General features: G+C 34.5%; 2 protein-coding genes across 2 annotated transcripts; both read left to right on the top strand.

The window, feature by feature from the left end:
* The first annotated feature begins 1933 nt into the window (after nt 1-1933).
* LOC143594573 (putative acyl-[acyl-carrier-protein]--UDP-N-acetylglucosamine O-acyltransferase, mitochondrial) lies at nt 1934-6566 on the top strand. Its single transcript, XM_077073846.1, has 10 exons — nt 1934-2018; nt 2093-2181; nt 3637-3761; nt 3840-3959; nt 4032-4122; nt 4219-4335; nt 4969-5052; nt 5156-5260; nt 5331-5417; nt 5524-6566. Exons 1-10 carry the CDS (start codon nt 1934-1936, stop codon nt 5647-5649), a joined length of 1029 nt encoding a protein of 342 aa, XP_076929961.1. The 3' UTR covers nt 5650-6566.
* Nucleotides 6567-9522: 2956 nt separating this feature from the next.
* LOC143594568 (transcription factor KUA1-like) lies at nt 9523-11391 on the top strand. Its single transcript, XM_077073842.1, has 3 exons — nt 9523-10264; nt 10426-10622; nt 10883-11391. Exons 1-3 carry the CDS (start codon nt 9925-9927, stop codon nt 11138-11140), a joined length of 795 nt encoding a protein of 264 aa, XP_076929957.1. The 5' UTR covers nt 9523-9924; the 3' UTR covers nt 11141-11391.
* The last annotated feature ends 1536 nt before the right edge of the window (nt 11392-12927 follow it).

The raw sequence follows: 12927 nt of genomic DNA, 5'->3' as shown, positions 1-12927 counted from the left end.
ATATAATATGATTATTATTATTATTATATGCAACGTTATGATATAACTAAATAACTAAATAGCATATATTATGCTATAAATAAATTTTAATCGTAAATACATAAAAAAATAATTAGAATACATGCCATTTTCGTACATGTGATTTGGTTACTTTTGCCACTTTCATCCAGATTAATAATGTATATAAACTAATTATTATATAATACAATTAATAATACAATTACAAAGTTTGGTGCTGCAAAGTCCCGACTGTGCAACTTTGCGGCACCTTATTGGTCCTTTTTAGTTGCTTTAATTTCGGTCCGTAACAAACGTAACGAAAACCGGTCGAACATATAGTGGGCTTTTTTGGTTTGTTTTAGTTTCGGTCTGTAACACTTAACGAAAACCGACCGAAAGCCAATTACGTTTTGTTTTAGTTCCAATACCGTAATAAACATAGCTAAAACCGACCGAATGCCAATTTTGTTTTTGTTTTTGTTCCGATATTGTAACGAACGTGACAGAAACCAAGCGAATTTGCTTAGACTCACCGTCTCAACGCCCGGGATAGACAACAGTATGGTTTTACCAACGACCGAGTTTTACCGGCCGACGTCACTTGGTCCATCCCAAATTTTATTATTTTTTGTTTTTATTTATTTTGGCTTTAGTTCCGGTACAATAACACACGTGACTGAAACCGAACGATTTCATGTCGACTTACCGCCTCAACCCTTGCGACCGATAACTCGTGGCTTTTACCATTACCCGGATTTTACCAACCTGCCCCAGCGCAATGCGCCGGGTAAAATGCTAGTTAGTATATAATAAAAGAGCCAAGCTCAAGCCGAGCTTTAGATATAAAGAGCTCGAAATAAGCTGAGTTCGAGTTTAAGCAAGCTCGGGTTAAACTTGGCTCGTTTACATCCTTACTAATGCCAGATCAGCCTATCAAAGCGATAACCCGAGTAAAAAAAGCTGAGGTTATAATTTATAAAGTTTGAATTTGCAACCTTTTATTGCCAACTACATAAAAAAAGTTGTAACTATAAAATAATTTTTTTTATTCTTTTAAGCATAACCAATATATATAAATGTTTACACTAATTATGGTTTTTTTACGGGTTAAAGTTGTTAAACCTTAACATAACTCATATCTTTATTCGTGCAAAGAATATTAATCCTTACATTGACACACTTAAAAGCATGTAATCTGAATATGTAGTTTATTTATCTAAACATGTCAATACGGATGGAAATTATATACTAGTCGCAAAACTTGTAACCCAAGTATTTGCCACATTGTAATCGAGTCATAAACGAGTTGCAAAACATGTTATCTTATTGTAATAAAGTAAAACGAGTTGAATAAATTTGTTAACAAGTTGTAGTAAAGTTGTAAGCCAATAAATGATTAAGCGTGTCATAACTTATATATGGGATCAACTTAGAAATCATATTCTTTTAGTTTAATATTATACCTATAAATTATACAATATGTTGTTAAACTTATATTTGAGACTTGAGAGTGCAACACAAACATTAATCGACCAAATCAAAATATGATTATTCGCGATTTTTTACATTTCAAGTGGATTAGCAATGGGTCGGGATAAATGTTACGAAACAATTTGGTATTCAAGCACAAGATTGATAAAGAGAAGAAGAAAACTAAGAGGAGAAGAATAATATAAAATTCAACGATACCTATAAGATCGGGTTCTTTCTGCTTAAGTACAATCAGGTTAACAACTAAGCAGTGACACCCTATACTATTCAACTATTACAATCCAGTCCTCCTACTATTTTGATACCCAACAATAAAGAAACCATTTCACGCTACTAATCAACCCCTATTGATTTGACCGGTTTATAAGGTTATACACAAGGGCGTAGGATGAGAGGGACCGGGGGTGTCGACAGTCACACAATTTCAAAAAAAAAAAAAAAAATGGCAATTTCAACCCTCAGAACCCGGCAGCTCGCCGGTGGTCTTCTCCGGTCACTTTACCGTCAACGGCTCTCAACTCTCAGCCGTAAGCCACCTTCTGTGCTCACTCTCTCATTATCTATATGTTTACGTTAACTAACTGTTGTAATTTATTAACAGATGCTTGTAACGCCGTTAATGATGACGGAACAAACCCTAGCTTCATACATCCTACGTCTGTTGTTCATCCTAATGCGGTTATAGGCCAGGTATATGATTATTAGGTGTTAATTATGAAATATTGAAATGTTATATATGTTGCTTACTTACTGATGACAATTTTGATGAAATGTTATACAAACTAGGCTCGGGCTAGGTTCGTTTTGACTTACGAGGGCTCGAGCTCAGCTCGTTTCGAGTTGTTTTTCTAAAGCTCGAGCTCAGATTGTATATTATTAGTTATTTAAATTATATACCTTTTTAATTATTTTTATATATTTGAGAAAAACCTTAAACTAGTCTATGCTTGGCTCGGTAAGGCTCAACGAGCTTAAACAAGCTTCCCATACAAGGCTCGAGATCGGGTTCAATAACTTAACAAGCGTTATATGAGGCTTGGGCTCAAGCATTCGAGCTTAGGGGTGCAAACGAGCTTAGCCGAGACCGAGCTCGCCTAGGGCTGAGCTCGGCTCGTTTTGACTTACGTGAGCTTGAGCTCCAGCTCGGCTCGTTTTGAGTTGTTTTTTTTAAAGTCGGATTGTTTATTATTTATTACTTGATTTATATACGTTTATAACTATTTTTATATATTTGAGAAAAAAAAACTTAAATTAGTCTAAGCTTGGCTCGAGCTCATATGTGCAGTGTGACATTAATACATAGAAGTCCAAAAGAGGTCAAACTTAAAAGTACACAAGGCTCGGTAAGGCTCAACGAGCTTCCCAAACAAGGCTTGAGTTCGGGCTCGATAAGACGATAACTAAACAAGCTTTCTCTGTGGACCGGGCTCCACTCGGCTAGAACTCGAAAAAGCTCGGCTTGTTACGAGCTTTTTATCGTTCCAAGCTTGAGTAGCTCGCAAGCAGCTTGTCTCGTTTGCTCCCCTACCGATCACTTTTGTTGATTTATATTACAAGTGAAAACTAGCCCAGCCTGAGCTTGGCTCGTGTGACGTTTTATTAAGATCGAGATTGGCTCAAGATTGACTTGTTTTTCTTTATTAATTATTTTATAAACATTTTTAACTATTCTTTATATATATTTTTATTATAATTGTTATATATACATAATTTATGTTTCTTAGTTATTTTTATCTTACTTTTATGTATAAAAATCATTAATATAAATATGTATTTGATATATTAATAAAAATGGAAAAATGAAATTATACATTAAATATAAAAAGCCTAAATCACATAGGTTTTAATGTTGCGTAATTTGGGTAAAAATATTTCCTCGTGGAATTGAGGGCTGAAATGATGAAGTTTGGGCCTGACAGGTCAGCTAGGCCAACCACCTACAGTTGTTTGCCACAAGGTCCGGCTCGTCGAGTCCTTTCCATTGATCGGTTACGGGCCCATAATTTCACTCGTAACTCAAGTTATGCCCTTTTTAAGTTTTGGTCCTTTTTGAGTTGGTCCATATAAGAGTTTGCTAACTTTTGGATCTGCTTCTCATAAGTTGTCTAGTAAATTATATAATGATACAACTCATTTAGTTTGCAGGGTGTATCTATTGGACCCTTTTGCACTGTGGGATCATCAGTAGTGTTGGGAAATGATTGCAAACTACATCCCGGAAGTCATGTTTTCGGAAACACAAAATTGGGAGATAAATGCATCTTGATGAGGTTAATTCGAATCATTTAGTTATTGTTATTGCAGTATTGCTAACCCTAGATTCTTACTTGTATGCTATTGACAAACAGTGGGGCGGTTGTTGGAGATAACATTCCCGGAAAGACAATCATCGGTTGCAACAATGTTATTGGTCATCATGCTGTTGTTGGCATCAAATGTCAAGATATGAAGTATAAGGTTTTTGAATTGTAGATCATCTTGAATCAATCTTTATCCAGTTTTTCCTATTTGTATGGACACTTAGTTGCGATAGTTTTCAGGCTGGTAGAATGTTTTCTTCAAGTTGGCGATAATAATGAGATTAGAGAACATGTTTCTATTCATCGATCTTCAAAACCTTGTGACAAAACAGTATGTGAATGTTTTTCCCCTTTTGGTATTCATTAACTTGACTAAAAACTCCTTTTACCACTGAAAAAAAGTTAACTGAAGAATTTTATAATTTAGGTTATTGGTGATAACAATCTTATCATGGGATCTTGTCATAAAGCCCATGATTGCAAAGTGGGTAGCAACAACTTTTTTGCAAACAGCACCCTCTTAGCAGGCCATGTATTGGTGGAGGTTAGTCCTTTGATCAGTTTATATCTAGTGGGTCAAACCAGTAGTTACAACTGGAACTTGTCAAATGGGAAAGAGACCCAAAGTGTTCTTCTATTTCTTAAAACCTTTTATACATTTCTTTATTAAAATAGTTTTGGTTACTTCACTGGTTACACAAATTTCATGGAGAAGATGTCAAAAAGTTTCCATGTCAACCGAACCAAAAATGAAATTCCGTTTTTGTATTTTTGAAAATCATTCTTTTCGGTTATTTCAGTTTTTTTTTTTTAACAATTTGGGCTTGAAAGTTTTGGGCATGGAAAAGTTGGCACAAAATAATGAATTTGGACCTAGATCTTTTTGTTAGTTTATTATTAATCGGTTATAATACATTTTGCCCTAAATTATTGGGTTAAACTATTTATTAAATTCTTATAACTTACTTAACATTCAAAATAATAAATGAAAATCCATAAATTTGGTTTGGTTCGGTTTTTTGGTTTTAATTACATGAAAAACCGAAACAAAATTGAAAGTTCGGTTTTCACATAAACATACAATAGAATCGTCTGTTTTTGTTTGGGTTCGGTTATTTTGGCTCAGAATTTTTGTATGTGGTCAAGTCAAAGTTTGGTTTTACAAGTATTCTTGTAGGACCATGCACACACTGCTGGGGCCATTGTTGTTCACCAGTTCTGCAATATTGGTTCTTACTGTTTCATTGGTGGCGGTTCCGTGGTAAGATTCTTTGTTATATTATATCAAATTGCTTTTTTACGAAACCAAATTGAATATTTTTTATATATGAAATCTGATTTTTTTATTGGTGCAACATAATAAGGTTTCACAAGATGTCCCCAAGTACACAATGGTGGCTGGAGACCGAGCAGAGCTTCGTGGTTTGAATCTAGAAGGTCTTAGAAGAGGCGGGTTCTCAGTTACTGAGGTTAGTTGTTTGTTAATATCATAACATAAGTTATATTATTTCGCTAATAATCTGATTATTTTTAATATAGATCAGGAGCTTGAGAACTGCTTACCGGAAGATATTCATGCCTACTGATGTTATCGTTGGAGGCATTGAAGACCGTCTTGCTGATGTGGTAATATGATTTATTTATTTATTTGTTTATTTATTTTGAAACTTTTGTCAAGTATCGTTGATGTCTGTTAAATTACTTAAGAAAAAGATGATATGAATGATGTTAGGAATGTCATGAAGACTTGTCACGTGTCCCTGCTGTGCTTTCGTTGGTGCAATCAATACGTGAATCGCTTAAAGAAGACCGTCGTGGAATTTGCAAATTCAGATCTTGGAGTTTTAGTTTACTGTAGTGTATATGTGTTTGTATCTCTATAATTTTGTGGTAAGTTTTGTTGCAACTGATGATCAAATTATCTGTTTCGCTGTATCCAAACATTAGAAACTAATTCTTACCGTTAACAACTCTATTTTCCAGTGTCTTGCAGATGTCTTTTGCCGTGATATTTATCTCAAGTCGGTGGTCTTCATGTGCATAAATTACTGTCACCAGTCACAAGTTAACAGATTTTGCTTCAACTTCGTTAAATTTGAGGCTGCGTTGTCAAGATGTTGATGAATTTTAGAAAGATATACGCAGACGGAAAAGTTTTGTTCTATGAAATGATAAGTAACTGGTAAGTATTTCTGGTTCATCTAGACAACTTACCAAGATTTTCGTTAAATGTTACCTTATTATTTTTTTACATGCAATTTGGTGCTAATAACCTATGATCTAATGATTTACTTTAATGACCTTTTTAGTGCATTAAGAATTAATAAACATAGAGAAAATCACAAAAATGAACATTTTTTTTGGTAAATTAAACATCATTAAGCATGTTAGCCATGTGATACGCAAAATAGTTCCATGTGTCTACGTTTTGTGTATCGTAAAAGGTCTTGCAATGTACAAGCATGATATTTTATAAGAAAATAATGTAGACACAAACTTTTCACATATAAACAAAAATAGAAAAGGGTAAAAAGTCGGCCAAGGTTTGTACATTCCAAGGCATGTATGATGATACTCGGGCTTATTGAAGATACACGAAATAATTTCGTGTATATCATGCCTACAAAGTTAAGTACCATTCTGAAGCATGTTTGATTATTCTGAAGATTTTCTCATAAAGATATGTTTGGTTGTTAAATGGTACTAGATTGCTTGATTATTATAGTATATCATATTCATGTCTACAACTACACAAGGATCTAATTTGATTTAGTACTGAAACCTCTCTTTTGTACTTGTTTAGACTTTTTGATAGATACTAGTGATATAGTGCTTTTGTATTTAAAAAGCATTTAGATTTGATCATAGTGATATAGTATTAGTGCTTTTCCACAACTGATATGCATGAAAACTCATACTATTAGTAAATGGTTTTTATGTTATGATAATATTAATGCTAAAAGACTGTTGACCTTTTCATATTAAATAACATATTAGGATAAAAATAGCCCTATAAGGAGAATCCACTGAGAAGTTGAAATAATACTAATATTGAGATGAGTACAAACCAGTGTTGTAAAAATCGCTAGTCGGGCTGTGGGGTGGGGACTAGCGATTAATCAGAATTAATCGGATTAGATTTTAATGTATAATTTTCAGTTTTACACATACAGAAACACATTTTGGCCGGAAATTGGCTAGAATCTCGTTGGAAACCGTGGATTTTGGCCAGAACCTCATCTGTGAAAGCGGATTAAGTCCGATTAATCTTGATTTTGGCCGGATTTTACCGTTGACCGATTAATTGCCTGATTAGCCAAAAATTAATCAGTGAAGTGGGGACTAGCGATTAATCGGGGGTCAATCAGCGCCTAGTCGGGATTTTTGCAAAACTTACTACAAACCTATTAATATATCCTTTGCTTTAGGTGAGTGTTTGAAAATTGGGATTGCTAAGATAAAGCTTAAACACCTTAGCTACTTATTGCGGTTTTCATAAGCAGATAATTGTTTTTGAGTGTTTATATATTTGCTTATATGATCTAGATTTGATTCTTCAAGTCACAATTGTCACATCCAAACACTCTAAAATCCTTGTGTTGGATCAATATCCGTGATATTTGAGTTTCATATCCTATTTTGGTTTTCGGATATAGGCTCATGAACATGAAGTTATCTATTTTCTGGGTTGTACTTGATGCACGCATTGTAGTATTCGTATGCATAGACAATAATTTGCAAGTTGCTATATTATTATTGTATGTCGTTCTTATATTATGCCAACCTTAGTGGAGACTATGTTGTTTGGTCAATATGATTTAGGGTGAGAATTATTATATAGTATGGACACTTGGAACAATAATATATATTTTAAATGTGATATTAGTAGAGAACTATAAGAATCATATTGACATTTATACCTATTGTTTTAAATGTGATAAATAAGACGGTTTTATGGATTTTTTCCCTATCCAATTGCATTGGTGATTGTCTTCCACACACAATAAACTATATACAAGTTTTCCTTCGGTTCCTATATTTTCCTATTTTGAATTAGTTCTATATTGAACGGTCCTCTATATATATATGTGTGTGTGTGTATTTTAGATATCAAGATATCTCAAAAGAATATGAAATATTGTCACATAAAAACATAGACAAGGAAGGTTTATTAGGCTGTGTGTAATGGAGGGGCTACAAAATGGGGCGTTTTGTGCCATGCGACGTCCAATCAGCAAAGTGTGGAGTTTTGTTTTAGGGGTGTAATGGTGTTGTAGCCCAATATACATATACATATATATCTCACACACATATAAAAATAAAACATACACTGACGACAAATATTCCTCGCCCCCCCCCCCAACAAATAGCCCCAATATTGGCGCGGGGGGGGGGGGGGGGCGGTGTTCTCGCCCTAAAATTCCATATGTCTCCCATATTAGTCGGCCACTACACAAATATGGTGTTGAAAAATATTCCTTCTTATAGTAATGCCAATTGCCAGATGATTTCAAATAGATCAGCCAATGAAGTGATATTTTTGTATGTATGAATATAAATTGCTATATGCACCTGAATGATTGGGGAAATTATTTGAAAATGCAAGTGGCCCCACACATGCTAATCAAAGAGAGAAATGATATGATATGTCAACTATATTTGTGTATTAGATTATAAAAATGACTTGAATAGTTTAAAGTGGTTCTCACAATTCATGATATGAGTTGAAAATGATAAGGTTTTGAGATGAGTTTAAACAGGTTTGAATCATAAACATGTTGACATGTGACACACGTCGAAACGAATGTTTATGTTTCTAGATTTTCATTGTTATTTGGTTTAACTATTCGGTTTCTGAAAGTATGGTTTGATGATGGTAATCGCTGGTTCTAAGCGTATAGACTGATTTAAGCTTGTTTGAGTTAGTACATCAGATCCTAAATAAATCAAATAATACATGAATTGGGTTATGAAAAAACATAATTAAATCATTAGGCAATGTTTCATGAGAGAATACCACTAGACAATGTTTTATGAATTAAACATGTATTGTAATTTAGATCTGATAAGATTCTTCAAAAAATAATAATAATAACAATAATAGAATAAACACATTTTAATCTTTATATAAGATCCAATCCAACCTAATTGGTTGATTCTGCTGACCTCTAATCTTGAAGAGATGAGTCTAGACCAATCTTGTGAAACTTACTTTAGAAAATTAAAAATATATATAAAAGATCCAATGGTTGAATAATTGAATATGGTGTGTAAGTTGACATATAAAATGTAAAAGTCGTTTAATAATGTTTTAAATCCTTTTTTAAGTATTTTTATTTTGTTATCAACATAACAGAACAACATGCCCTAGCTCATCTTTGGAATAGACGAAATATATTAAATTTTTTCCGTATAAATAAGTTAAAAACTAATCATATATGTATCAATTTCCTACCAAACACTTCATCTTTGGTAAATTATATATCGTATTGAAAGTTATAGATTCATGAAAAATATCATTTTAATCAAAGAAACAGCCAACTTTATTATAAAACAAGTACAACAATTTATTTATTTATTTTGTTATTTGTTCAAGTTACATCATTATACAACTTGGGTTTGTAGAATTGTATAGTATTATTTTGCAAAATGTTGAATCCGGCCTATCACGTGAAAGGAAAAACAAACTCATCGATCTGCTAACTCGTATAGTAATACAACCATACGGGTACAACACAATTTATTTTTCTTAAACAAACTCGAATATGCGTAATAAACATTTGATATAAAAGTATAAAACATGATTATCCTGGAATTCATTAAAAGATGCTACCCAAACCAACAAGACAAAAATATACATGAAGATAAGTGATTCTAATAATATAAGTATATAACTTTATCCATTTTATTTGGGAAAGTACCCAAATGGTAAAAGGGAATATACATCCACTTAATTATTCTTTAGCTTTGCATCCATTGTTTGCTTAAAACCATACCTCCCACCACACATATATCATCATCTTTGTTTCCCTTAGTTCCAAACCTAACACCTCTAATTCTCTCTATCTCAAAGTGTGTTTTTTTTGGGTGAAACATACTTTGCTTCTTTGTTTATGCAAAAATTTGAACAAAAATGTTGAGAAAATGCTCACATTGTGGAAACAGAGGCCACAATTCAAGAACTTGCACTAGTTACTATAGATGCAATGTCAATAACACGCTTTTGGCAAGCGGAGGAGGTGGTCTAAGGCTATTTGGAGTTCAACTTGACTCACCACATTCTATGTCCATGAAGAAATGTCTTAGCATAGATTGTTTGTCGTCTTCCTTATCCCTATCGACTTCAACTTCAAATTCATCATCTTCTTCTTTATCTTCCTCTCGGCTCTCCCTCAATGACCTAACTGACAAGAACATGTCGGATAGTTATCTTTCAAACGACATCATTACTCGAGCTCAAGAAAGGAAAAAAGGTAGGCTTAAATAATTGTTTAAATCATTTATGACTAATCAAAGTATGAAATGGCTAGTAAAAGTTCTTATATATGTTATGCTATGCTATGTTACTATATATATTATTTGGCTGGATATGCGTGTTTTCAATTATAACATATTGGAATTGGTAATTTTTTAGGTCTTCCTTGGTCTATAGATGAACACCGACGATTTCTAGCTGGACTTGAGAAGCTAGGAAAAGGTGATTGGAGAGGAATTTCAATAAACTTTGTGATAACAAGGACGCCTACACAAGTTGCAAGTCATGCTCAAAAGTACTTCCTCCGGCTCACGAGTCTTGCCAACAAGAAACATCGGTCCAGCCTCTTTGACATGGTAGGTATTATTGCATGGTCATACATTGCAATGCTTCACTTCATGCTAGAAGGGTTGTACCACCAAATACGTTATCCGTTGCTTTATTGAACCATGCAACGCATTCGGGGAAGTTTAAAACTTTAGCACAAGGTACAACCCTGTAATGCAGGAAGCCGAAGTCCAAAATTTTGGGGGGTGGGGGGTTGGATAAAAATTCCACATAACCCATGTTTATTTCTTAATGAATAAGTGAAAAGTTACTTTCTTGTTTGTCATAGGTGAGAGGCAACAACATCAAGTATGCACTACAAAATCAAGAAAACAATTGTGGTATGAGTCAAACAAGCTCATTTGATGAACATCAAGATTACAATGACAATCTTTCTCTTGTAGATTTCAGTTCTCTAAATCAAGTTCATGCTTCTACAAGTGGTACTCTTGATTTAGAACTTACTCTTGCTGCTCCAAACCCAATGGAGCAAAACAAGTCATCTACCACTTCCCACCAACTTGGGCCAATTATTAGTGTTATTTAGGTCAAAGTTTGATCATCAAATGTTGTAGATATTTGCTTTTAACTTTGAGACATTTAACATGTGTTTAGTACTTTGTTTAAAAGATATTTTTGTAAGGACAAATGCATATACATGCGCAATTAGGGCTTCAATATTATTGTGAGCGGAATATTTCTCCTATTGCTGACCCTTTCATATTTATTGCATCGGAATTATGTCTATATCATTACTTACTCGTATCACATTGCTAGTCGTATCGCAAAAAATCAAACAATATTACCGATATAGACACCGTCCTAACATAATCATATATATATTTGTGATTTCTTCTAAAAGAATGTTTTAAAATTTAATTTGGTGTATATGAGATAGAATATGACCATTTTTTTTAAATGACAACAATAATCTTCCATAATGTTATCCATATCATAAACACATTATATTATTGAGAAAAGGATCCCATCATTATCAATACCTAATTACTCTCCACATATGAAACATAAAGTTTCACTTTAAATTACTTTAGCAACATTTAGGAGGCATGTGTAACAAGTATGATCATTTTATTTGATGTATAGGAAATAGGACATGATCATTTTTTTTGAATGATAACAATTACATGCACTACCAAGATGAAACAAATTTTATAGATTAAACCCGAGAGAGAAATAGATGGTACGTTTAGTATAACCCTTGCTAATAATTTGTTCGATATCATGCAACTAGAAACTAATAAGATGTGGACCTTTCTATAGGATGAAGACAAGATAGAAAGATACAATAAATCTGAGAAATGCTTTTAGATTAGTCTAGACCTTCATAATCGTCAAGCTTTTGTCTCTAGGGATCCTGTTGAACCTTACATGCATTACCAAGATGAATATTATTAAGATTTAAGATAAGTTTTCTTTTTGGAGGATTTGAGGTATGTGTCTGAAAACTAGGGGTGCAAACGAGTCAAGCTACTCGCAAGCTTCCGCTGGTCCAGTTGTTGCCAGCCTGCTTTATGCCACGTGTCATAGTTTCATTGCACCTTCGATTTCTCTCTCCTCCGCATTAAATTCATCGCATTAATTGCGATTAGTATATAAAGGGGGAGAGGGCTGTTTGCAATCCACACTTTCACCCTTCTCTTCTTCTTCTTTAGCGATTTCCGGCAAATACTCCCCTTTTCAGGCTAGCATTTTCCCGAAATCGCTTTCTTTTTTCTGCACAATGTCTTCTCGTGATCTTGAGTCTTCGGCCGATGACAAGAGTACTGCTGGTGAGTGCCAGTGTGCTCTGCCCGGCGATCAGTACCGGTATGTTGTTAGGAAGTTCATGCTCGATCCTCTCGAGCCTGAGTTTCCTGAACCCCATCAGACCGTGTACGATGCCCCCAGTGGCAAGATCGGGGTATATGCTGCATTCTTTGTTTATGGGAACCTTAGGTTCCCATTGACAAAGTTTGTTTACCGTGTCCTCGAAAGGCACGGTGTTCATCTGACCGAGCTGCACCCAATGGCGATCGCGAAGATTCGCCACTTCGAGTGGGTGTGCCGGATATTGGGTGTTGAGCCCTACGTGGACCGCCTGATGACCTTCTATACTTGGAGGTGCATCCAGGGGTGGTACACCCTGACAACCCGAATCAAGGGTTTGAAGATTTGCGCGACAGAGCGCAGTCTCCGATCGTGGAAGCGGGAGTTCTTCTACATTTCTGCTCGCGCCGTCCCCATTGCCATGAAGTTTAAAAATGGCCAAGCCATTCCGAGCCACCACGCCACAAACTACCAGGAGGCGGAATGGTTTGCAAAGATATCCCGGGT

Source organism: Bidens hawaiensis, unplaced genomic scaffold, assembly GCF_021521415.1.
Source record: "Bidens hawaiensis isolate Kalapana, Puna unplaced genomic scaffold, B.hawaiensis_p1.1 tig00043871_1, whole genome shotgun sequence".
NCBI classification, from domain to species: domain Eukaryota; kingdom Viridiplantae; phylum Streptophyta; class Magnoliopsida; order Asterales; family Asteraceae; genus Bidens; species Bidens hawaiensis.
Note: the sequence above shows the minus strand (reverse complement) of the source record. Positions and strands in the feature narration are given on the sequence as shown.